Source organism: Malaclemys terrapin, chromosome 1 (assembly GCF_027887155.1).
Source record: "Malaclemys terrapin pileata isolate rMalTer1 chromosome 1, rMalTer1.hap1, whole genome shotgun sequence".
Classification (NCBI taxonomy): domain Eukaryota; kingdom Metazoa; phylum Chordata; order Testudines; family Emydidae; genus Malaclemys; species Malaclemys terrapin.
Genome location: NC_071505.1, coordinates 295,686,056 through 295,713,956, shown reverse-complemented (window position 1 = coordinate 295,713,956; position 27,901 = coordinate 295,686,056). Strand labels below are relative to the sequence as shown.

Genomic DNA, 27,901 nt, shown 5'->3' with positions numbered 1-27,901 from the left:
TACTACTACAATCCTAATATCTAATATCTCCCTTACTGCAGATTAAGCCTGTTAGTGCCTTCAGTGGACATGGAGAACAACTGATCATCGTCCTTTTTATAACAGCCCTTCACATATTGGAAGACTATTATCAGGTGTCCCCTGCCCCCCAAATCTTCTTCTCTCAAGACTAAACATGCCCAGTTTTTTTTAATCTTTCCTCATAGGTCAGGTTTTCTAAAAACCTTATCATTTTTGTAGCTCTCCTCTCGACTCTTTCCAGTTCTCCCCATCTTTCCTAAATTGTGGTGCCCAGAATTGGACACAGTACTCCAGCTGGGGCCTCACCAGTGCTTTGTCCAATGGGACAATTGCCTTCTGTGTCTTTCATACAATACTCCTGTTAATACACCCCAGAATCATATCCGCTTTCTGTTCAGCTGCATCACATGGAAGACTCATATTCAGTTTCTGGTCAACTCTCTGGCCAGATCCTTTTCAGCAGTACTACCACATTTTGTAGTTGTGCTTTTGATTTGTCCTTCCTAAGTGAAGTACTTTGCACTTGTCTTTATTGAATTTCATCTTGATATTCAATAATCAGTTTAGGCCCAAGATGCTTGAAAGAGAGCCTCTTTGTTCAGTGACACAGTTCCCCCAACTGTCTCTATATCACAGAACTTGGGAATCTGCTGCACCTCTACTCCAGACTTCCGGTTTGGGAAGCTAAACAATTTAAAGGCACAGTTCCAAAATCCACAGTCTGTAGCTACTAGGTTTTGTAGGTTTCTCTTGTCCTTTGCTTCTTGGATCATATGGATGTACTCAGATACTTTTGTTCCTGGAACGGAATGTCTTCTGCATATAAGGCTGGAGTGGGATTCCCTCCAAGGAACAAAGTGCTTGTGACTTCAGCAATGGGAGCTATTATAAAGAACTATGAAGCTTAAATACAAGTGGCAAAATAGAGGCTAGAAGTGATCTTTAAATTAAGGACCTGCATTTGAGGCTTCAGGGTCTCTTTGCACATAGATTATGAGGGTTAAGTCTAGAGAACAGACCCTTAAACTTGGCCAGGAATGGGCTATTGTAGGGTGACCAGATGTTCCTATTTTATAGGGACAGTCCCGATATTTGGGGCTTTTTCTTATATAGGCGCCTATTACAGCCCCCACCCCCTGTCCTGATTTTTCACACTTGCTGTCTGGTCACCCTAGGTTATTGTTGACCATGATAAGAACACTTATCCTTTTGCAGGAGGCGAGTATGTGAAAGCCAAATTGCAGTGTATCCAAGAGGGAATAAAAGAAGATGTTGAAGTCGTCAGTGTAGACCACATGTACAAGGAGTTTAGAGGTGAAGGAGAGGAGGGATATGAGACAGATGAAGACAGAATTTGAGTCAAGATGCTGTGTAACTCCTAGTTTTTTTGTCTGTTTTTCCTTTAAATTATTTATTTTCCTATCTATAGCTCTATGGTGCTACGACTGAAGTCTGAATCTTGCAAAGATTTTCTGCCTGGCAGAAAGGACTATTTGTGTTTAGAGAGAAAAGCAGGGTGGTGATTTGTTTTTTGTTTTGTTTTGTGTTTTACTGCAAAATGCCAGAAATTTTCACACCCAGCCAACCAGAACTGGTGAAAAGCCAAAAATGTACAGGTTTTGCTTTGGATATGAAAATATTTGCAGAGTTTTCATAAAGACTTAGGTTTTCAATTCACAAGATAACATCCCTGTTGCTAAGCCCTTTTGTACTCTGTTTGATAGCACTAGTGATGTGCCATTAACATCTGATGGTTAGAAATAGGCATGTTTTTAGAGTGAGCTGTCTTAATCAAAGACGGGGACCATGAGAAATGTTTGAGAAAAGAAAGCCTTCTATTGTGGCTAAATAAAACTTTCATTGGGAAGGGAATGTAGATTAATCTCATCACATATTGACCTATCCAAATTAGTGGGCAACTGCAAACCTCGTACAATTAGGAGGTAAATAGTATTTGTTATTTTGTATAGTGCAAAGTGCATGCTGGAAGCTTTGCAGTTGGGTATGAAATCAGGGACGGGGGGCTGATTCCAGTGTGTCTCTCCTGTAAATTTGGATTAATTCCATTGGAGTTAATAGAGTTGTATCAGTATAATTGTGGTGTGAGGTCAGACCCATCTCAAAGTCTCTACCTTGAAATGCTTACAATCTATATATCATGTGGTTTTCTCTAGCATGCGGTGGGGATTATTTATGTAGCTTTATCATCTTGTTCTTTCAAACACTGAAAGACTTTTCATTCAGTAGAAACTATACTCCAGGGGGAAATCTGTACCAATGCGCATGCGCAGAATTTATGTCCCCGGCAGATATCTTTGCTTCCACACAGAACAATGATTTTCTGATGGGGGAGCAAAGGGAAGCCATAAGAGCAGTCGTGCGACCCTCCCCAGCAGTATGTTTTGGGTGCCAAGGGCAGCCGGCAGAGAGGTAAATCACTATGGGGCAGAGGGCGGGACTAGGGAAGACCGGGCTGGTGGCTCCTACCCTGCGCTGACTCTTCCCCTGCACAGCATCCAGGGCTGTGTCAGACCCACCCCCAGAGTTCTCCCTCATCTGTAGGAAGCTCTGCAAACTCCACCCCCCGTGCTTCCTGCACCCATCGCTCCTCAGCTGCAGAGACTGGGATCCCTGTACAGGGAGCTGCTCCCCCATCTGCCCAACATGCATGCATCCAGACCCCCTCATACCCAAACCCTCCTGTCGAGCCTCACCCATCCCTGCACCCAGAACCCCCTCCGAGCCCCACTCCCCCTGCACTTGGATCACTCCAATGAGCCACCCACACCCAAATCCCCACCCTACCAAGCCCCAACCAGCTGCACATGGATCACTGCCCCACTGAGCTCCCCACACCCAGATCCCCCTGCTGAGCTCTATCACTCCCACACCCAGACCTCTTCCTGATGAGCACCAACTACCTTCACCTGGACCCCCTGCAGAGTCCCATTACAGTTGCACCCACAATCCCCAACAAGCCCCGTGCATCCAGATTTCCCCCCCCCACACACACACACGGATTTCCCCACTGAGCTGCCCACACCCAGATTGCCCGACACAGAACCCTCTCAACCCACACCTGGATCCCCCCACACTAAGCCCCTCCACCCTTGAATCCTGTCTTGCTGAGCCTGCCTGCCCACACCTGGTGCACCTGGCCATGGAGGGGCAGGGCCGGTCCTTGTGCTGTGTCAGGGTTGGGTACAGCGTCACCACTGAGTCCATGTACTGTGGGGGGGGAGGGCAGGATGCACAGTGATCTCCCACCTCCGTGCCGCCAGTGGCCTCTGCTCCCCAATGCCATGCTTGGAGCCTCCGCGTTTATTTGACAAATAAATAAAATATGCAGAATTTTAAAATATTGTGTGCAGAAATTTAAATCTTTTGGCGCAGAGTACCCTCAGGAGTAAAACTAGAGAGAGGCTCAGACCAGAAGCCTGGATCTGAATGTTTGAAGACTGGATGTTCTTCTAACAGATATGCTCTAGAAATTATTTTGGGGAAGGTCTATGGCCTGTGTTATACAGGCGGTCAGACTAGATGATCACAGTGGTCTGTTCTGGCCTTGGATTCTATGAATATCCACCAAAATTTGAGATGTTCAAAATCTTAACCTGTTTTGGAATCAGACTTTACAAATGGCTCCTGTCTTTCTTCTTGGCCAAACCAAAACCCTGGATTCAAATCCTTCTAGTGGATCTGAAGCATCATCCAGATTTTGTATCTTGCACTCATGATTGATGCACCTGAAAAGTTGTGCTCATCAGAAGTATTTTAAAATAAACTGTGAAGGAGTGGAGGATGAAGGATATTTGGCTTTGTTTTTGCTTAGTGACAATTGTTTTGTTTTAATGGAAGCAGGTTAGGTTGTTTACCTTAACCTGCAATCTAGATATCTGTACACTCCATCGATAAGATCCTAGTTAAAGGTAATGGGCCAGGCTTGCTGGTTGGTTTTAGATCTAAGTGGCAAAAACACTGTTATGGGAAGAGTAGGTTGCAGTGGTGCAAAGCTGACACTGTCTGTAAGGAGTTACTCGGTCAACTGTAGTGAGGCCAGTGCAGCCCCAAAAGTAGGGGGCTTTAGACGGAAAAGGTATATATCCAAGGCAGCTGGGGAGTGTGCTGATTCAGTGTGTCCCTCAACACCTCCTTCTTGCGGAGTTCTTGTGGAGTCCTTTGCTGGAAACTTGAGGGAGGATGGCAGCTGAAACATCCCCTGCCTTAGTTTGGAGTGAATGCCTCCTGAAACATAAAGGGGCCTTGCTAACACAGGGAGGTGTATCTTACACCTTTACCCCAGAATCTGACCCCATTTTATGCATATTACACACATGAATATATGGTATGTTGCATTTAAGTTCACCAACAGCTGAATTAGTATGTGGTTTTGCCTGAGTAAGGGCTGCAGGATCCAGCGTGAATGTTCCAGCCCCAGTGTATGCAAAAATCTAGTAAACCATTTAATAACATTAACCATTTTTTGTACTGGAATCTGTTTGAAGTTTTGTTTGAACAGTTTTTCTCTGTTACCAATTTTATTTACACTGAAGTTGGTTTGTTCTTTAACTGTTAATGTCCTGTTTGATTACCAGGCATCAGAAGAAGTGTCAAAATCACTGCAAGCAATGAAGGAAATTCTGTGTGGTACTAGTGACAAGGAGCCACCTACGGAAACAGTGGCTCAACTGGCACAAGAATTATACAACAGTGGCCTGCTAGTGACACTTATAGCCAACTTGCAGCTGATAGATTTCGAGGTAGGTCAATATTAGTTTTCAGAAAAGAAGAATTCCATCTTTTTGATCCTGATATTGTCATTTAGCTTAGTTATAGTTTCCTAAAGTTTAACTGATTTGTGTAGCTAGGTCTTCCCAACATTCACTTTCGCTATAAACTTTTAGACATGCTGAAAGATGGGGGCTTTTTTCAATAGAGCATTCCTCTGTTGTTGTGTAGTGATCAATATGCTGATACACAGGTGCCCTCTCTGTCTTAATTACACATGATGCATTAGATTCTTTCTTGGCATAACTCTATGGAGTATCAGAATGACCAAACGATGGACTATTCAGATGCGTAAGGCAATGGGATGCAAAACACTATTGAAAATATTATAATGCTCTAATATACTTCAGTGGTGCACCCTCACCCTGAGTGGGATAAATTCTGGTCTCACTGTCTCTGAAAAGATACAGGGGATTTGGAGACAGAATGAAAATGACTGGAGCCATAGAAACATTTCTTTATGAAAAGAGACTGAGGGGATTGAGACAGCTTAGTTGACAGAGGTATACAAAATAACGAATGGCTTGATAGATTGGCTCAATCCTGTTTTCATTTCTCAGAGTAAAAGAATAAGGGGACATTAAATAAAATGGCAAAGCAGCAAACTGAATATTGGTAAAATAAGGGAATACGTAACTCGTAATTAGCCTTGGGAATTCATTGCCACAGTATAACATTAAGGAAAAGAACTGGGAATAATTCAGAAAAGGATTAGATTTTCATAGGACAATGAGAATATCTCCATTGACATTAGAAATTATTAAAAATAATTTAGGATAGATATAAACCCTCATAACCAATCTCTGACTGATGCAGGTTGGGAAGACACTTCCCCGTAGGGAGATTATTCCAGAACTTCACTACAGCATTTCTTGCACTACCTATGAAGATGCTGTCAAAGACAAGATCCTGGACTAGAGAGGCTACTGTTCAGATCCAATATGGAAATTCCTGTGTTCCCACTTGCTCGGATGAATCATCACAAATAATTCAGCATGTTGGTGCAGGGTTAGAACTCAGGAATTCCGTACTTCCAGTCCTACAGGATGCTAACACAATGCCTCCCGTTAGCCACAGTTTGAAGTGGGGGCACTAATTGAATGTGTTGTAGGGGGAACCTCAGAAATTAAAACCAGGTTCCAGGGAGCATCATCCTTTTAGCTTGTTTCCCAGGGGTGATTCTGTGCAATCCTGTGAGAGTCACCTTTTGTGAGAGTTCCTGTGGGGAACTGTCCCCCATTTAATGGAAAGAACCATTTGTTGTGCTAAAAGAAGAACAGGAGTACTTGTGGCACCTTAGAGACTAACAAATTTATTAGAGCATAAGCTTTCGTGGACTACAGCCCACTTCTTCGGATGCATGGGCTGTAGTCCACGAAAGCTTATGCTCTAATAAATTTGTTAGTCTCTAAGGTGCCACAAGTACTCCTGTTCTTCTTTTTGCGGATACAGACTAACACGGCTGTTACTCTGAAATTTGTTGTGCTGTTACTTTCCGCATCCTTTGAAAATGAATCAAGAGGAGGAACATTTTCCTCTGTGTGAAACCTGAAGTCCTTTAGAGCTGTAACGATGGCTTTCACTGAAATGCTGTAAGAAAAAAATACTTGGGGTATTTCACTGGAAAATATGAAAAATATGCTCCTTCTGATGGCATTTCAGTGAGACTTAATGTTCATTTTGCAGTATTAAATGGCATAGCCTTGGGAGATTTATGTTCTATGGATAGATTATTTTCATTTACTTTTTAATATAAAAATTCCATTGTTAACACAAGTTCCTTCCTCTCCCTCTATTCTTGAGCTGCGAGGTTTCTTGATCATAGAATTTCTTCAGTTGTTTGTTGTTGTTCTCTTGCTATTGCTAAATGTGTCAGTCCTCTAAATGTTTTCTTTAAAATCAGAAAAATAATCCCATAGTTTGCAAACTGTAAAAAATTAAAGGCACCATCAGCATACAACTTCTCAAATCATGGGATAACTACTGCTTTAAAAACGTGGCATTCTGTATAGTTTATATCAAATGGGGAATATTCCTTGGCTTATTTCTCCAGAGTACAGTCTTCCAAGCCAGGACTCTGTCTGATGTGTCAACTGTGAACCAGCAACTATGTGGTATTTATTATTACTGTGAACAGAACTCTAAATACTTCACTTGTGAAATTAGCCTCATCCATGACAAAGTTATATAATCACACAGCAAACTCTCTGCTTTGCCACCGGTGTTACTGTTAGACAAATCAAGCGGATGAAATGTATACTGCATCAGTAAAATGTAATTGAAAAGGAGTTTAGTAACAGTATATGCCCACTGTGTCTTCAGGTTCCCATAATTTTTGAGCTTCTAAACTTTCCTGGCCACATTTGAGCCTTATTTTGCTGTCTTCCAGTTGTTACCCACATATAACTGATTGATTGTCTGTGCAATTCATTACTTGTCAGCATGCAAATGTGTTTTCTGTGTTTAGTCCCCATTTGTACCATTATAAATCATGTTTTAAAATCTGGCTTTTTTTGAATATTGATGCCCTTATAAAACAGTGGAGATGGCCGTGAGCAGGAATCATGAACCCAAACACAACTGAACTTTGGGAAGTTCTAATTCGAATTCAGATCTGAACTTTATAACTTGGGCCAGTAGCTACAAAAAACTCTTTTTGTTTTGGCACTTACCTACCTACCTACAATTGGAAATTTTGGTTTTTCTTTCAGGCAACCTCCCCCACTACCACCAACATACATGGGTTTCTGTCTGACATTTGAACATAATTGAACATGATTTATTTTAAATCAAGAAAATAATATCCCCCACTTAGCAGAAATCTGGATGCTGGTGGAGCTCAGGATCTGTCGTCTTTGGGACAAGCCTCCTATCTGTTTTCTTCTCTAGTCTATTCAGTGTTCACTGATGTCACTGGGAGTCCAGACACTCGAGAGGCAGTCCCAATGGTCTGAGAAATCTCTCCCCAAATCCTGTGCTTATGCAGCTAGGATCATTTACATTTCTGGCCAATGTTGTCTCCCCTTTTCAACAGCTCTTCTTTTCTGGATTATTTTCATTGTGTACTAACTTTTGGAACCCCTGGGAACAGGTCTCATGACTTACAGATTTAATTGTGCAGCATTCTGAATTTATGTGGAGAGTGTTAGAGTTTAAAAGGGAACAATTTTTAAAAGAAATTGGCTTAATTACAGGAATGTCCAAGTGTCAAGAAGATCTCAAACAGCAGCAGATGGGCCATCCTACTGATTTGATTCCCTTTCTTAGTCTCTTACTCTCCAGGCCAGCTGGGCTGGAACAACTAGGAAGGCAGAATATTCAGTCCTTCTCAAGAGTGATTTATTTGCAAGGATGAAGCTAGGAAAATTCTCTGCTGTGTGAAACTATCTGCCCTTTGCCTTAAGACCTTCATTAATTTCCCAGCCAAGGAATGTGTTTGTCTTCTTGTAATGCATCTATGAATATTATACAGATTATAAATAACACTTTCCTATGGTTTGCATTGTCCATTATGACCCAATATTTATCCACTACAAGACTTTTAATGTGGCGCTCTCCACTTTTGCAACAGCAACCTCTCTGGGTGATTACAAAATGGCTCAGAAGGGCCTTCTCAGAAGTCTTTAGTCATCATCGTTCCGGTTAATGTGGTACAAGATTCAGAAGATGTATATGTGGAGAGTAATAGCAGGAGAAAATGGGAGGGTTCTTCGGAGCTTCAGAGAAGTTATGGACCAATCTCCTCCAGTTTTGGGGGAATAAAGTAGACTCAACAACAACAAAAAACCAGAGCACAGATAATGACAATAACATTTGTCTTATACTTAAGGTTAACATAAAGATTATAAGAGGAATGCTAGTCCTGTCCTTCAGTACACCAGGCACGTTGCTGTATATTAGGGGTTGGAATTAAGTTATAAAAATAGGTTTTTTTAAGAGTAAGAGTTAGCTAAATTTGAGCTATCATTTTGATTGTGATAGTAATAAAAGGAAAAAAAGTCTAGTCTGACCAAGTGGGTCGAAACCATGCATTGCACTGCCCCATTGGGAGCTCGGTTTGAGTGCTGCTGTGAGGACTCAGAATTTGGGGGCTAAGGGAGCAGATGTGCATCACTGCTGAGACATGTTGCTAATTAACAGAACAAAGGATTTGGTTTTTGTCTGTATTTTTGGCAAAAGAAAAATGCAAATGATGGAATTGGTATTGTCCAGAACAAATGGATGGGGGAACCAAAGGATCCTGTTGAGCCATTGAAGATGCACCCATCTTTCGAGCAATAAGATGTGGGGGGTCAACAGCAAAGAGAGACAGCTAGGGCAAGCTGGTGTTGACTTGTTCTGTTTTGGGTCTCTTTTCCTATTGTAAATAAAGACTCTAATGAATAATCAAATTCTTTCATGTTTTCACACTTGCAACTATGTTTTGTTTCTTTAATAGGGCAAAAAGGATGTGTCCCAGATATTTAACAACATCTTGAGAAGACAAATTGGCACTCGAAGCCCTACTGTGGAATACATTAGTGCCCATCCACATATCCTATTTATGCTTCTAAAAGGGTGAGTGTTCATTTTAATCTGAGTTTGATTTCCATTAAGCAGGATTGTCTGGAGCATGCTTGTATGGCATTTGATCTACCTTATACGATGGTTTAAAAAAAAAAGTGGATGAAATTTTGGCCTTAATTTCAGATTTCTTGGCTTCTGTTGACTTGCTGCTACTTAAATGGACACTTGTACACATTTCAGTACCTGCATTATTTATTTGGTCATGATTTCTTGGCCAAACTCCATATTGGGGTAATTACATTCTGACTGCTTTCCGCCTCTATTTTCCATGAGATACTCTCTTTCATTCCTGCCCTAAACTGTTGTGTAGGATTGATGGGTGCAGCTAAGTAACTGCTGGGTTCCCTTCACAGGTGGCTGCATTTCAGTAGTGAGCAAAATATTTATAATATTTATAAATATTTGGCCAAATTCTGGACTATTGCATGTTGTGTAGAGAAGTTTACAAGAAAGGTAGTGGTGTCTGAAAGATATGTTCTACAACCCCTCGTGACCACATGGAAGTTCTTCCTCGTGGACTTTGCACAGTTGGGGCTCTGTGAGTTTTGGACTGACATTAGAGAGGGGGATGGAATCAGGGAACATGTTCCCCTCAACAACCAGCAGATTTTCAAGTGCAGATCAATGCAGAAGTTAACGCTGCTCTTTTCAGCATTAATTCTCCCTCTGGTTTCTGTCTCACAGAAGGAGTTAGTGCTCAGCTCAGAGGCCTCCAAGGTGAGCTATGCTGCCATGAAAGGGGACTAGGCAGCAGCACAGAGGGGATGTTAACTGCATTGATGCATGGGAATGCATGAGTGAGGCCAAACTTCTCTGAGGCTTCTGTTCTCTCTGCTAGACCACAAATCTCCTGGCCCTTATATTGAGAATCTTAGCTTTTCCATGGTTTGAAAGCTGCTATTTTCTGATCACCCTTTCGTTTTTTTTTCCCCTGGGGGAGGGTGAATATAGGCCCTTGTTTATAAAGAGCTTTAGGATTGTTTTGGATGAAAGTTACTATGTAAAAATAAGACATTATATTGGTCAGTTAATAAATATAACCAGTTTAATCTCTTGGTTAACCATATAATAGCAGTACTGTTAAACTCAGGCATTCAAAAATCAGGAAATGGGCCCCCAAAATTGAGATAAAAAAATACATTTGGGGGTCTTTAATTATCTTTTTTGAGCCTTTAGGGTTTTAATTTTCAAGCTTTTCTCTGCAACCATGGATAGCAATTTACTGTTTACAAAAAATGCACTCTGGGATTTTCATATAACAACTTAGCTCCATGAGCTGGGACTTTAAGAAAAATCCCAAATATTGCAAGACTTACAATGAAATCACAAGAGCTGGCAACATGCTCACAGCTCTGGTAATGATTTAAAAAAAAAAAAAAAGAATTGGACTTCGACTGTATTACTAGTTGGGATTTTTTCCCCCCAGATTTTCCAAATTAGGAGCCTGCTCCTGTTGAAATTGGTGGCAAAATTCTGGTTGACTTCAATAGGAGCAGGATCGGGCCCACTATTTTTGATAAAGTTGCGTGATAAATACAGAAACTGAGCCACTCATTGGTCTTAACTATTAAATCCAATGATATGTTTAACTTTATCCTTAACCTTGAAACTCAGATTTGTTTTATATCTGTTAATCTGAGTTACGGAGGCAGCCGATTTCTCAAAAGGATGCCAGCCAGCTATATGGATTTTTGTTGTTGCTGAATTTTAATTAATTAATGTCAAGCTACAGATTATGTATTGGGTGAATACTCTATTTCAGAAAACTAGTCTTAATGATTATGCTAATTTGTTTCTCTATAAAATATTGGCATTTTGTTAAATTTAATGGTATTAAAATATATATAGCAGATTTTAATAAAGCAAGGCATGAAGTCCATTCACTTACTTGTATCAATAATGCATTTTTCTGCACAAATTTGGCATTTGCATGTGACTTTTATGTCCAGTTGTAATGATTGCATATACAAAAGATGATGTGCAAAAAGACACACAGATTTTGGGCGTCAACTACAAAGTGAGTTGGTTGATAATAAGTAAAACAAAATTCTCAAAGGAAATACTTTACAGCTCACTTATATAGTTGCTTCGTTTTGATACATTCAAAGTACTGCCTATTTAATGTTGATGTGGTCAAATCCTGAAGTACCCTGCCTGTGAATACATTGCTCAAATGAAAAGCTACATTTTTGTTGCATTGAGACTAGTCTGCAGAGATTTGTGTGAGGGATTTCTGTTCTTCTCTGCTGGCTGTAGATGTGACTTCCCTGGCAGGTCTCCACAGGAGAACATAGGCAGTAAGAAAGTGAGTATTTCCCACAAATGTGATTTGTGCTCAGCATGGATCTGCATGGGTCAAATTCTACAGAAAGGGGCATTTGAAGACCATCTCTGCTGCTCCCCAATCCCAAATACTTCAGGCTGGTCTACACTGAAAAGGTACATTGGCATAGGTACGTCTCAAGAGACGTAGCTATGTTGACCTAACCACTGGTGTAAACAGCACTAGGTTAATGGAAGTATTCTTCCATCAACTTAGCTACCGCCTCTCAGGGAGATGTATTAATTACCGCAATAAGAGAACCCCAACTGTTGCTGTAGTGAATGTCTACACTGAAGTGCTAGAGCAACACAGCCGCAGCAGCATTTTTAAGTGTAGATATAGCATCAGTAGTAGTCGTCTATAAACAGCTTGTGGGGCTAAGGATTTCTTCAATCTACCGTTTGGCAGCCCAGCTTCAAATGGCTATGAAGATATGTATGCTGTTCCTTTAAATTTCTAGCAGGAATCCAGGTAGGAGGGGCTAAGCAAGGTTCTACGCAGAAATTTGACAGTGAAGTAGAGAGATGCAGAATAGCTGAAGAAATAATGTTTTTCTCATGCTGATTAAGTTTCTTATTCAGAGTTAGAGGAAAGCAACTCTCTGTGACCCTTTTGCCTTGTCACGTGACAGTGATAATAGCTCCTTTAATTACTGTTTAGGTAAATTTCATAAATTTTTCTGTTGATTAAGTAAAAAATAAATATTTGTCTAATCTTTAAATCAGTTTTTTAAACCATTTTTTCACCCCTTTTTGCTAGCTCTATCCTTTGGATTCTTCTTTCCTTCCTCCTCCCATTTTCTTTGGCACATTGCCTGGTTTTATACAGTGTGGCGCAATTCTGTAAAATATTTTTGGATTGTGTCCCAAGTACTCTTTGGATTCTCTGTAAATAAATAGGGAAAAAAAGATAATATGGAAGCTTATAATGTATATTGTAATATCAATGGGAATAGCACTATTAACTGTGCCAAAATATTAATGTATGCCAGTCCTGGAGAACCTTATAAGAAAGAACTAAAGAATTCTACTGGAATGGTCCAAAACTCTCACGTTTACAATATTACAGCAATATTTGGGGATTGCTGCTGAATGCTGTAACTTTTATATACTCCTCATCATTGTGGCAAATCCCAAAGGTACATGGCCTCCTTGTAAATCAAGCACCACCTGAACTGATCTCTGTCAAGGTGCTTAATGTGGTCTAGCTGCACATTCAGCTTATGGCCTTCACTAGCAATCTTCTTGCATCATGTGATCACTGGCCGTGAAGTGACATTCCTTAGTATACACGCTTCGGAATTCATTGGTCTTCAATTCTTATTATATGTCCATACCAAGAAAACAGCTGAAACTGAACCATTGCTGATGAAGGTGGCTGCTGGGTTTATTGGCTTTGAAGATCCTCATTTCTGAACTTGTCCTGCCACTTGATATGGAACAACTGACAAAAATGATGAAGGTCGAAAACATCAATCTGATGTTCTTCAGCCTTTCTCAGCACCGCTTCCATACGATGGAGTTGATATAACCATGGTTCCATAGATCCATAGCTTCATAGCAAGCTTGATGTCCCCTCAGAGGCTGCTGAACGGCATGAAACATGACAGCAGCTGCTGCCGTACAAGCATCCACAGGCGCTGGCATCTAATTTTCCCCGGGGGTGCTCAACTCCTGCTCAGCCCCTGTCCTCACCCCCACTCCACCCAGCCCTTTCCTGCCCCCACTCCACCCCCGGTCATGTCTCCATTCCACCCCTTCCCCCAAGGCCTCACCCCGCCGGCCTCTTCCCCACCTCTTTCCACCCCCTCCCCCAAGCGTGCAAGCCACGGTGTGCAAGGAGGGGGAGGAGATGATCAGCACGGGCTGCCAGCGGGCGAGAGTGAAGGGGGGGAGCTTGGCTCCCGCTGGGTGCTAAGCACCTGCTTATTTTTCTCTATGGGTGCTCCAACCTTGGAGCACCCACGGAGTCGGCACCTATCCAAGCATCTACATCTTTTGAGCATTCTCCAGTACTGTCTGACACTGCCCAAGTATTTGACAGTTGCTACCTGCTACCTGGACAGATTTTTACTGAACTGGTTGTAATCTGGATCTGAGGGCTGCTTGATGGGAATGGCCAGGGGCTTAGTTTTATCCAGATTAATTACCAGATCAACATGCAGTGCTTCTTTCCTGACCAGATTGGCCATCAGCTGCAGCAATTCACCACACTGATCCAACAAGACCATGTTATTGGTGTATTCAAGATCTCAAAGCAGAATAGTGTTCACTTCAATGCCACCGATGGCTGCCTCCTGAAGATTATCTATCAACCAATCAATACCCGTATTGAACAAAGATGGTGACAGAATGCAGCCTTGCTGAACTCCCATGGAGATAGGAAACCATGCCATGTATCTGCCTTTGACTCGAACACAGCTTTCTGTTCCTTTATAGAACTCTTTGTGCTCTCTCTTGATTGATAAAACTTTTTTATACAAGGGATCTTAATAAGATGCCTTGAGCCTGTAATACATTTGAGCGAACACAGAGGCACCTATCTGCATGGATCCAACTTTGGGGTTGAGTTCCAACTTCCACAACTTATAGTAAGTGTCTAACGTAGGGGTAGGGCCCCAAGCCTGCAATTTGTTGCATGTGACCAGTCTTCTGTGCACATGTGCCATGAATTGCAAGATTGGGTCTATGTGCTTAACTCAGCCCTGTATTTCCTTTGTTCACTTTTTTTATTGATTATGTATTTTCTTGTGAATATAATATAATATTTCTTTAAAAAAGGAAGAAAAACTGAAACAAACCCAAAGTAGTGCCACAAGTATTCTCTCCCTGTTATCTCCCTGAATTTGGCCATCTCTGTTATAAAATTATAGGATGCTATCTCTGACATATATTTTATTTAAAAAATAAGTCAATCAGGATGTATGTTTTACACACAATTGTAGAAAAAACCAGCACAGAACTATCATGAAGGCAAGTCATTGTTTGCGCAGTATTGAATGAAAAATTTCCATTGCCACCTGACAGTCAGTTCCCAGCAGCAACAACAAAAGGTCACTTTTTTCACTGCATAATGTGAGCTCTGTTGTTAAGTGGGAAGATTCCTGAATAAGCTCTCCTTCCCAGCATTTCCTGTGTAATACTGCAGTGGCACTGCCAGCTTGAGATAACTATTATTACATCCGGTCTTCATTTTACTTCTCAGTTAATCCCTCCCAAATTGTTAGCTTCACAAAAAGACTCAGCAAACGGTTGGTTGGTTGTTTTTGTGTGTGTGTGTGTGGTGTGTGTATAATATAAAAAGAATAGGATAATTGACTTACCTGCTGCCAAGGGGACTAACTTTTAATGGTTTTGTATTTTCCCTTTATGGAGGCTCAGTATGATTTGCAGAGTGCAAATAGGAATTCAAATGAATGTAGCTTTTGATATATAAATTAGCAAATGTCCTTGGGCCAAATTAATCCCCGATGTCCATTGGAATCCATTGCATTCAGTGGTGTTAGACCAGGGATGAATTCAGTCCCCTGTGATGTAAAATAATGTATAACTTTGTACCAGAGAAAATTACAGCAGCTGCTAGGATGGCATTCTGTACATGAAAAAAATCAGAGTTCAAAATCTTCATGGGCTACCTTGCCATGCTGTGTTTCTGTGCTGTGCTCCATTGCTGCCTCCTTTCTCAATAGGGATAATATCTCTGTACTATTACAGCATCATTAAAGGCTTGATCGTGTGCTCATTAAAGTCGATAGCAAAACTCTCATTGACTTCAGTGGTGTAAGGTCAGGCCTAAGAAGCTGAGGGGGATGTGGCAATTTGTCAAGAAGTCTCTTCTTGTGCCCCTCCAGTCTTGATGCCCTGCTTGTCTCCTCCTTCCACCCTTATCTCCGTGCCTTCTTCTATCCTGCCCCCACTGTGTCAACTGACTTCTATTCTCCTTCAAGTCTCTCTTTGACTTGCTGATTTCACAGTGTCCACAAAAATGAGTTGTAAATATTAAAAAGGTGATTGATTTCTTCTGGGTTTCCCAGTGCATCCCGTGTTCAGTGTCTAACTTTTAGGTTGAAAGTTCTTCAGAGCAGGTAGGATCTTCATTTTGTGTCTTTATACCATTGAGCACATTTCAGCTAATAATAACTAATCGTCATCACTAAAAATGCTGTATTAGCATCTGGTAATGGATTACTTTCCCTTCTGGTTCTCTGTTAAATTCCACAGTGGTGCTGAATGGAACTGCTGGTGCAGACAAAGTGCTAATTATGGCCAGACACCTGAAAGAAGATTACCAGCTATATTCCAGGAGCCAAGTACAACTTGCCTTACTTATGTAGCCCTAGTGACATACCAAATTACTTAAGGGTTCTACTGCATTTACTTACAATGATACCTGTGTTTTTGGAAGTGTATTGTGTTGGCAAAAATATAAAACATTTATTTATATTCCTCCTAAAATGTTCACCAGCCCAGCCATTAAACATTTCCTGGCCACACTCCTAGAAGTGACTCTGCCTCTTCTGTTTGAAAATGTGCCTTTGTACTAATGTGACCTGATGCAGTAGAGAAGAGGAAACTCTTAACAGAAAACATCAGTGGACATTTACTATCTAAAGAGTCATATGTTTAGTGTGCAAATGGCCCCCCAAATGATAGAGACATGCTTGTCATCAGCTGCTTGGGATTTATTTTCGTTTGAGGCAAGAGGAGCTTCATTTGACTTTTGAATCAGTGGTTCATTTTTCACTAGGCCAGCTATTGTAGTCATCACATGGAAATATGCAGCCTTAGTATGCTCTGGAAACACTACCATTCTTTTTAACGTGGAAGCTGGTGGTGAATTTGAAAGGCCCACTCACTCACAGCACAGATGGCAGTCTGTCTTACTTGTTAGCCTGACAGTAGAAATTAATTGTGCAGAGAAACAATAAGGTAAATAAGCTTTGGCTAACTGTCAACCTATTGAAGCAGAGTTTCCTCTCTGTTCATTTGGGCCCTGTCATTTTCAGCTAAATGAACATTGTTCATTGTGTAGTAATTTAATTGTTGCAGCGGGAGGAGGTTTGGAGGTTTTTGGGTTGGCTAAATCACATCCATTTTTTTCTCGAAACCTTGCATGCTTTATTTCAGTATGCACTTTGACTTAAAGGAGATACAGTGTGTTACATAGGAATTAGAGAGAGATGACTCTTCTCCTCCCCTTCCCCCGGGGTTTACAAGTGTGCTTGCTGCTGTACGATACAGTGTCTTCGCCATAAGGTGGTTACAACCTGAGGGCCAAATGCTGGTCTTCTGAACAAATCTCCACAGAGACTGAGATGAACAAAATTCTGCTCAAACTCCCAGGCTACAGAATAGGTCATCAGAACTGCAGAGAGACAGACACTGAAGAGGCTGCCTTGATAAACTCTTCCTCTCTTGCTTGTTAGAGATTAGTGTTCCAGTGGAGTCTTTTCTTATTGCAGAGTGGAGAGGGGCAAAAACACGGTCTATGAGGCGGTATATATTTTACTTATAAAAGTTAAGGGTCTCCGAGTTATTTAAAAAGGGAGTTGGAATATACTGTATTTGGTTTACCCTCTCAATTCCAAAATGGTGAAGGAATTCTGTTCAAACTTTTCAAACACCCCCCAAAATCACCTTTCAGCAGAGGCCAAGCATAAAAATGTCAATGGAAATGTAAGTATTTCAAAAATTTTAGTTTTCATTCCAACCCCTCCCCCCCCTTTTTGTACTATTAGCAACCTTAATTATATAGCTCAGGGGTTCTCAAACTGGGGGTTGGGACCCCTCAGGGGGTTGCAAGGCCATTACGTGGGGGGTCCTGAGCTATCAACCTCCGCCCCAAACCCCACTTGCCTCCAGCGTTTATAATGATGTTAAATATATCAAAAAGTATGTTTAATTTATTAGGGGGGTCACACTCAGAGGCTTGCAATGTGAAAGGGGTCGCCAGTAAAAAAAAATTTGAGACCTGCTGATGTTTCGCAAGTATGGGTCCAAGCCATGAAGGTTGGATCCAGTGTTCTGTATTAGGGCCTTCTAGTATGTGTTGGTAGATGCATCTTATATGTGGTAGGCAATTGCCCATTTATGCTTAAAATAACCCTCTTTGTTTGGTGCTTTTTCATACTCTAGGTACGAAGCACCACATATTGCCTTACGCTGTGGAATTATGCTGAGAGAATGTATCCGGCATGAGCCACTTGCCAAAATCATCCTTTTCTCAGAACAGTTCAGAGACTTTTTCAAATATGTGGAAATGTCAACGTTTGACATCGCTTCTGATGCCTTTGCTACATTTAAGGTAAATTATTTGATGTCTATGGGAACTTTACAATGTTGGGTTTAAAACAGCACTCCTCCCTCACTGGCTTTAGACTGTTGGATGCGGTATAATACATAGGGATTGGGTTTTTCTTTCTAGTAGACTGCTTTTTTTACTGTTAGATAGAGAAGACTAAATTCATCCCTGGTCAGATTGTGACTGGATTTACAGCAGGGGTAGAGTCAGTCCAGAGTCTTTAATTGAATCCAGATTTATATTTCTTTGATGTCCTTCATCCTGATGTTCCAAGGCATTTTGTATAACCATTTAAAACTAAAATTAGCCATGTATCACATATAATCCCTTAAAAATAATATATGGGATGAATCATTTTAGTCATTCACAATGTTCCTTACTTCATCTTACTGCTCTGAGTTTGGTCCTTACACACCACACTGCTTAGCCATAGTTCTAGATAGGACAAGCTTTTCTCATAGATTAATTTTAAAATATTGGCAGTTCTACAATCCAGTCCTACATGGTACTCATTGCCTTCTCCGTGGGGATCTGTGGGCTTGGAGCACCAAGCAGGTTCAGATTTTAAGGCCTTGATCACTGCAATTTCTTGCATGCAGACAGGCTACTACACCCACGCAGAACCCTAATGAAGTCACTGGGACTTTGCATGGGTGCAGCAGTCTGGAACAGGCAATGAATTTCAGGATTATGGCCTAAGAGAGTAATTGCTATGTAGACTCAGGTGACTTGTTCTTAGATAATTTAAAACAAAGAGAATGATTTCTTTAAAGTTCAGGAACCTGAGGCTGCAGCAGCCTTTAGGTTTTTATTCTTCAGAAGCAGAGTTAGGCAAATAAATTCCATGAATATTTGCGTGAATAGTTAAATGAAGTACCTTTCGCAGTATTCACAATCCTTTATTTAGTTTGTATCCAGATTTAAGTACAACTTAAAAGAAATCCTGTCTGGGTTCTAGGTGCCCTTATTATTAAATTTAAAATAATTACAAAACCAAAACATCAGCATGCTTTTTGGAATATGTTTGCAAATTGGTTGTTACATTGATCTGATCACAAAGCAGATGTAAATCATATGATTAATGTGATCAATCACAATGCAACAACACAATTCAAATAGCAAGCTACAGAGTCAACAAAAATTAATGAAAGTTTTGTTGAATAATTTTGATGAATAAATAAAATATGTGACTTTCTTAATCTGTGAACAGACATTCTACAAACTGAGAAGGGGCAAGGACCTTCCCCACCTTGGGAGGCCCATGTAAGGGCCAGATGTAACTGCTGTATCTGCACTGCTTCCATATTCTTGGAGGAGCAGGGAGGTGGAATCAAGACTCTGTTCCCCTCCTCTGCACCATTCCATGGAGTGGGCCTGGCACACACAGAAGAAAAAACTGGCAAGGCACACCACCGAAAGGAGTGTAGTAGTGGTTTTGAGTCCCCTATGTACTGCATCGTTCAAGGAGGTATTCTGCCTCCATGACAGAATATCTCCCAGTGGTCTCCATGGGGAGGTGTGGCCACATACCACTTTTTACCATAGGCTGTGTTTAAATGGCACAGTTTAGTTCATTATTGTTTCAGGGAACTGAGTGCTGACATTGTATGTGGAAGTTTATCCTCACTAAGTCCTTGTGGACTGATGCTTCTGCTGAGATGAATAATATAAATCTTAACCAATAGAAAAGACATCACCACATATTTGAAACAGCAGTAAAAACAGACTGAAAGAATGACTGCCAGACACCTTCAAACCCGGCTCTGTGACTGCAACAGGATAACAGATGCTGTGCAGAAAAATAATACCAATCCCATAATAAAGCAGATTTTGCCAGCTTCGGCCCAAACAAAATGTACTCATTCCATGCCTGAAGTGAGTGACGTGCTAAACACATAATTAAAAAAAAAAAAAAAGCTCTTTTTTTGCTTAACCATCCTGGACAAAAGGCTGATATAATTATTAATACCACTTCCAAAGATGTACTAGGAGATTGGTAGCATGGGTAGTTGAACAAGGTCCATGCCCTAAGGACTTTAAATTGTCAATTTTTAGACACTGCACAAGTGAGAATAAGAACAACCAAGAGGGAGGATTTGAAACATCTCCCCTCTGATTGACATCTCTGCCACTTGGTTTAATATCAGCTTTTCATCAGATCAGGATGGTACCATGTACTAATAATTTCCAATCAGTCAGCTATTTCATCTGACCAACTTTGCCTAAATCTTTCTTCTAAGCAATTCTGGGGTGGTGCCTCCCACAGCTTGTCTTGGTTTTGCAATGTCATTTGTGAACTCTGATAGCAGCATTAGGAAGACTCACTGGAAAGCAATGCCTTCTCAACTAGGTATTTTTTGGGACCTTCCTAAACAAGGTTGTCGCTGGCTTTGACAGGCCTGGCATCTGGGACCTCCATGTCCATGGAATGGTTGTGAAGTAGGAAATGCTGTGTTATTTTACCATGCTGCCTGTTACTCAGTTTAGAGAGACAAAGCCTGTGAGGTAATGTCTTTTATTGGACCAACTTCTGTTGGTGAGAGGGACAAGCTTTCAAGCGACACCGAGCTCCGCTTCAGGTCTGGCTTTGTACTGTCCACTAATAGATAATGTAAGAATTTTGGCTGACAAGTAATTCAGAGATTAGTCCTTATGTATGTTGCCATCTCAAAAGGATGGAGAACGTGCATAAGTTGCTATAATGTGCACTCTGGACAAGAGAGTACTTGGGTCAGTGTAGTTCTTTTCTTAAACAAAAAAAAACAACTGGTAGATCCAGCAATACCACGTAGGAGTCTGCAACTTATCGCCAATGCCCCTTTAGTATATTGTTAGAAGAAATATAAGAATCCCTGAAGAGGGCACCAGCTTCAATCACATGTCTCCCACCCCATAATAGAGGGTTCCACATGCTCATTTCCTCTACTGCTTTGTCCACAAAAGGTTCCCTTTGTTCCTACCTCTTCAATAGTATTCCAATCATTTAAAAAGAAGAATGACTAATTGCATTACTGCTGTTCCCAGCCCCAGCACATGGAGTTGGTGCCAGGCTATTCAACAAAGCACCTTTGAGCTGTATTAGGGACTGCAGACTGCTTTGCCTCTTGTGTGTAACCAGCAGATCCATGTAACTTGAAAACATTTCCAATACAGCCTGACTGGATCAAAGGTGCCACATGCACCTGTACTGGTCACACGGTCCTAGGACTGCAGTACAGCGATGCGACAAATTTTAACTGATGACTCTGTAAACTTGTAGTTCATGAGACTAGTTTAGAATAAAGAAATAAACTGATGAAAATAATTACCCTGTGATTACACAGTACTTACCATGTAGGTCTATATTTACTTTGTATGTTAGGTGAGGGTTGTAAAATAGAGGAATTCATGCAAAATCGTAGGTGTCATTTCAGTCTCATTTTACCTCAGTATTTTTTCTTCCCTTTTCCTCAATGTTTAATGATACTTCACAATGCACATTTGTAGCAGTACATAAAAAAAATCTCTTCCCATAATTCTGGAAATGGGAATAGTGCTGCATCTTACATTACATGAAGTTTTTAGGATAAAGGTCAAGTTGGCAAATAAACTTGGTAGGGAAGTAACAGTAAATCTCTAGATTGGATTTAGATGGGGAGGGGGGGAAGCAGAGCCACAGTGAGTATGGATGTGGGAATAGAGCAGAGACAGGCAAGGTTAGATGGTAATCATAGAACTGGAAGGGACCTTGATAGGTCATCTAGTCCAGTCCCCTGCACTCAAGGCAGGACTAAGTATTATCTAGACCATCCATGACAAGTGTTTATCCAACTTGCTCTTAAAAATCCCCAATGATGGAAATTTCATAACTCCTAGGCAATTTATTCCAGTGCTTAACCACTCTGACAATTAGGAAGTTTTTCCTGATGTCCAACCTAAACTGCCCTTGCTGCAATTTAAGCCCATTGTTTCTTGTCCTATCCTCAGAGGATAAGAAGAACAATTTTTCTCCCTCCTCCTTGTAACAACCTTTTATGTGCTTGAAAACTGTTATCATGTCCCCTCTCAGTCTTCTCTTCTCCAGACTGAACAAACCCCATTTTTTTCAGTCTTCCCTCATATGTCATGTTTCAAAGTAGCAGCCGTGTTAGTCTGTATCCGCAAAAAGAACAGGAGTACTTGTGGCACCATAGAGACTAACAAATTTATTAGAGCATAAGCTTTCGTGGACTACAGCCCACTTCTAGTATGCATCCGAAGAAGTGGGCTGTAGTCCACGAAAGCTTATGCTCTAATAAATTTGTTAGTCTCTAAGGTGCCACAAGTACTCCTGTTCTTTTTCCTCATATGTCATGTTTTTTAGACCTTTAATCATTTTTGTTGCTCTTCTCTGGACTTTCTCCAATTTGTCCACATCTTTCCTGAAATGTGGCACCCAGAACCGGACACAATACTCCATTGGGGCCTAATCAGCGTGGAATAGAGTAGAAGAATTACTTCTCGTGTCTTGCTTACAATACTCCTGCTAATACATCCCAGAATGATGTTTGCTTTTTTTGCAACAGTGTTACACCGTTGACTCATATTTAGCTTGTGATCCACTATGACCCCCGGATCCCTTTCCGCAGTACTCCTTCCTAGGCAATCATTTCCCATTTTCTGTTTGTGCAACTGATTGTTCCTAATGGCACTCGGGTCAGGAGAAGGGTGATGTGGAGCTGGAGAGGCAACATGAGGGTCAGCTGTAGCAACCACTTACACAAGCGGAAACCAGTGTTGCTAATTCTCACAATATTATTGAGAGTCCTGTGATATTTGTAGTTTTTTAAAGTCTCAGCTCCTGATTTCATGTGATTATGTTAGAATTTCTGCTTTCATTTTTTTAAAGCATCTAGCCATTGTGGTTGCAGGAAAAAGCTTGAAAACATGACTTGATCGCACCTTAAGGGCTCAAAAGGCAACTAAAAAGAACCCAGAATCTATTGTTTTCAGAAAATTTCATGACCTTTTATGCCAATTTCATTATTTTGGGAACTTGGGGGATAGCAATACTGAGAAATTGGAGAGGTAGGCCAAGAGGAGAGAGACGGGAGAGCAACAGGTTAGATCAAACCATTTCAGCACTGACTGAAACTCTGTGACCTTTTTATTTAAATGTCCCTCAAAGCAAGAAGAGGGGCATGACTGGGATTTGCTCTGCTATCCCCCTGTTAAATCTTCCTCTAATGGGGGGCTGAGGTGGACCAAATGCAAGATGCAAAATTAAATTCTATGGTCTGTGGTTGCTGCTCAGGTCCAGATGCGGCATTGCATGTTGGGACCTGCAGTCTCCACAGGCTATATCTCCCTATTAAAGAGGATGTTGGCTGCAATGTGCTTTACTTTATGCAATGTATATATGACTGTGATGTATATGTGACTTGCAATAGCCAGTGTAGTCCTTGAGCAAAATTTGTTTGCCCATTAGGTTTAATGCGTAGGAACAGTTTGGTTATTCTCTGTAAAAACCACATAAAAAAGCTGGGGGGAAATCTTTGCAATGAGAGATTCTTCTAAATATAGATATGGCTCTTTTTTTCCTTCTCCTATCAGTAGATTTTTTGCTGTCATAGAAACAAGTTATTTCTTTCCTCTCGCAAAGCTAATTAGAAACATGATGAGAGAAACCTCGGATGTAATTAGAAGAAAGTCTAATAGCGAATTCAACTCACCAATGTAAGGCACATCCCGAAACCTGGTCTTAATTTTTACTGTCATCCTTGAAATATTGAGTGGAGTAAAGATTTGCTTAATGGGAGTAACCTTGTTCCTAAGTGGTCAGTGAGGCCAGATTTCCGATACAAACCAGCTCTGTTAAGCAATAAAGAAGACTTGAAGTTGCTATCCATCTTTGTTATCTCCAGCTGAATATCATGATACTTGAACTAATGCATAAATATAGAGAATTCCAAGTTAATACTGCTGTACATATTTTATTTTACAAAGATGTACACATGACTCAAGTTTTTGATAGTCAATGACCCTCTTTGTATTCAAAGAGGAAGTGTTGTCTTTTGGTCAGGCATGGGGATGGGAGTAAGATTTCCTGGATTCTATTTCCAGCTCTGCCATTAATTTACTGTGGAAGAAATTCATATCCTTTGCACAATATCAGAGTAATCAGGCTTTAAGCAAGGGAAAAATATGGGTGGGGGTGGGTAACAGAATCTCCTTTTCCCCCAGCCACAAGGCAGGGCATGGGACAAAGCACTTTTGAGCTGTATTAAGGACTATAGACTGCTGGACCCTGCCATGTATAACCAATGGACCTATATAGTCATGGACCCACCAGCTGAAAGCATGGTAGGATTTAAAAATAGAATTGTATGTCTGTATGAATAGTAACATCCATAGATACATTAAATAGATGAAAAAATTATAAACATAAACCCTCATGGCTCAGGGCATAAGGCAGCTACTAACTTCCTGAAGTTAAGAGAAACTTTTCCTCTGTGAGCAGGTTACTCCATAATTGTCCATTATGGGTTGTTGGGGTGGTTTTTTTTGTTTTTGTTTGTTTTGGCCCCTTTTTCTGAAGCACCTGGTATTGGCTAGTGTCAGAGACGTGGCACTGGTCTAGCTAAACATTGGTTGATCCTGGTATCTCCGTTATGTTGGAATAGCAATAAGTAATGTGAAAGTAACAGGAATTATAAAACATATAGCTATATCTTGACTACTAAGACTGTAAAAACAAGCATTACAGTTTTTCATTCGGTGGATTACTGCACCTGTTGATCTGGGTTTTGCCACCCCCTTGTTGGGTTGTATAATGTAATCACATGGGTGTTTGGTGCAGAGAAGAAAGACTCGTCTGTTGCAGGGGCCAGAGAAGGGCTTAATTAAATTTGCATTAATATCTAAGGATATTTATAGTAGGGAAATATTGGAATTTTTTATATTAAGATATACTTTTTAATTAAATTCAGCCAGGTGCACGGCAGAGGGTGATTGAGCTGCCGAGCAATGCAAGGGGAATGGGGAAAACAGACTTGTATTTAGAGACATAATCTGCTATGGAGGTATCAGGAGCAGCTGGGAGGTGGGAAGAATGCTGGTCAAATGTTGCTGCACCACTCTGTCCTGTGATTTTGTATGAATAAAAACAAAACTAATTTTTGGACTATATGCAGTTTGTTGGACACAATGAAAAATGTTGTGCTTGGTTGCTAAGTTCCCTGCATATGAAGCAGGCTGAAGTCCACTCTGCTAATTAACCTGAATTCATCACATTCATGCTGAATAAAAGAATATACTAACTATATAGTATACTAGTTTTTATAGCAACCATGTTTATGAGGACCTCTTCTTCCCTCTTCTCAATAGCTGCTAAATACAAATCCTTTAAATACTAATCCTTTCAATATAATTCATTATAAATCAAATTAAAAACTGAAGAACCATCAGATTAAATATATTTTTGGAGCTATTGAGAACACTTCTGTGTAAAGACAATTGCATATGCCTCAACTTCTGACAGTGAGTAGCAAAGCTGTTAGAAGAAGAGAGATCTTTTAAAGAAAAAGATACAGGGCCTGATTCAAAGCCCTTTCTGTTCATGTCCACAGAAAGACTCTCATTGACTTGAATGGGCTTTAGATCTAGGCTTTTATTGCATTTCAGTGCAATTTAGTGAAAAGAGTAGTAGGACAAAATTTTTCAAATTTGGATGCCTCAAATTAGCCACATAAATCCATATTTAGACTCCTAAATAAGTGGCCTGATTTTCAGAAGTGCCAAGTACCTGCAACTCCCATACACTTCAATAGGGAAGGTGGGTGCTCAGCCTGTATGGAAATCAGGCCTTTTTTTTTCTTTAGGTATCTAAATATGGATTTAAGTGGCTAACTTTTAGGCACCCAAATTTGAAAAAAATGGCTTAGGTCAATTTACTAGATGAGGAGCTTGATTCTCTTCTCACTCCTATGGAAAGTAACCCTTTTGAAGGCAATGGAGTTACACTACTTAAAACGGCCAAAGAGGAGAGTCAGGTCCCAGGGGACCCAAACTCTGTGATGCCAAGGGCCACACTAGCATTTGCCAGGAGCCAGAGGGCTACACAGAGGGCTACTCTTGAGCCAAATTGATGTTTAGCAACATAAACTTTCAGTGAAATCTATGGTCCTGGTCTTCTCTTAACTTCAAATAGGAATTGTGGTGCTTAAAACCTCTCGGGTTCAAACTCCTTCTTCATATAGAAATTTATTTTTAAATAAATAAATGTAGACCATATTTATTAGAACATAAGAATGGCCCTACTGGGTCAGACCAAAGGTCCATCTAGACCAGTATCCTGTCTTCTGACAGTGGCCAGTGCCAGGTGCCCCAGAGGGAATTAACAGAACAGGTGATCCATCCCCTGTTGCTCATTCCCAGCTTCTGGCAAACAGAGGCTAGGGACACCATTCCTGCCCATCCTGGCTAATAACCATTGAGGGACCTGTCCTCCAGGAATTTATCTTTTTTTGAACCCTATTATGGTCTTGGCCTTCACAAAATCTTCTGGCAAGGAGTTCCACAGGTTGACTGTGCGTTGTGTGGAAAAAATACTTCCTTTTATTTGTTTTAAACCTGCTGCCTATTAATTTCATTTGGTCACCCCTAGTTCTTGTGTTATGAGAAGTAGTAAACAACACTTCCTTATCTACTTTCTCTACACCGGTCATGATTTTATAGACCTCAATCATATCTCCCCTTAGTCGTCTCTTTTTCCAAGCTGAAAAGTCCCAGTCTTATTAATCTCACCTCATACAGAAGCCATTCCATACCCCTAATTATTTTTGTTGCCCTTTTCTAAACCTTTTCCAATTCCAATACATCTTTTTTGAGATGGGGCGATTGGTAATTGTTTTTGCTGTGATCAATTAATTTAAATTGCTTATTTGCCTCCATAAACCATAAAAATCTGGAGTTGATTAGCTTTGTCATCACTTTGCAGCTACAGAAAGAGAGTGACAGTGAGCATCTGTGGGGCATGTTTTAGGTTTCATGGGTCACATTTGGACTTCAGGCCACAGTCTGGCTGTCCCTGTGGTATACACTGTATTCTGAAAGGTAGATTCTATAAAGGTAAAATAGCTCCAACTTACAATTGGCATTTTAAAAATTAATATATGCATATGTGCCCACAGACCATATGATAGGCGCAAAAATCTATAAGGATACATATTTTCTAAATATAGTATTTGTTTTGTTTTATTCACTGAACTAGTAAACATGAATCAGCAACTGATATTAAATGGTGCACTGTCACTCCTTTTACCTATTCTTTCATTGAGATAATGCTGGAAATTCTTGTAAAGGAGAAGAGCTGCTTTAAAATGTTCCCCGAGCCATTACAACTGAAGATTAAAGGGATGATCAAACTAGTGGGGTGGGAAAGATGGTTGAGTTTGAAAATGCTTCAGATAGTGATTTTTTTCCCTGGTTGTTTCTTTTCCAGGACCTGCTAACGAGACACAAATTGTTGGTAGCAGATTTCCTAGAACAAAATTATGACACAGTAAGTACAAATAATTTCCATCCTTAATGGTTTCATATATGTTCCTGCAAACATTACTGTGAGGAGTCCACCTTCACTTGGATCTGAACTGGAAACCTTTTGTAGTGGCATTTCGGCTCCACTCAGAAAAAAAACATTAAAAATAAGTGGATCTTCTTGATTCTTTGTGTCAATCAGAACTGTTCATTTAACAGCACAGTTCCTCCATTTCCCAGGCGAGGGATCCAGTTGGGACAACAAGCAGCGGGACTTCAGGGAAGATGCCTGTACTTCAGCAGCTATTTGAATCCTACTTTCTAATCTGCTCATAAACAGAGCATGTGTAGCTGAGGGCTACATGCCCCACCTAAAACTTTTACTTAGAACCAAGCATTGCACCCTAT

At 40.6% G+C, this 27,901-nt stretch overlaps 1 protein-coding gene across 5 annotated transcripts in view; it reads left to right on the top strand.

Moving 5' to 3' along the window:
• CAB39L (calcium binding protein 39 like) overlaps positions 1-27,901 on the top strand; it is a 101,503-nt gene that overhangs the window by 60,479 nt on the left and 13,123 nt on the right. For all 5 annotated transcript variants that reach the window (XM_054014979.1, XM_054014955.1, XM_054014964.1 and 2 more), the window contains 4 exons: positions 4,617-4,781; positions 9,248-9,366; positions 17,833-18,001; positions 27,459-27,518. In XM_054014979.1, the coding sequence (XP_053870954.1) occupies positions 4,617-4,781; positions 9,248-9,366; positions 17,833-18,001; positions 27,459-27,518 (513 nt within the window). The remainder of the gene's footprint in view (positions 1-4,616; positions 4,782-9,247; positions 9,367-17,832; positions 18,002-27,458; positions 27,519-27,901) is intronic.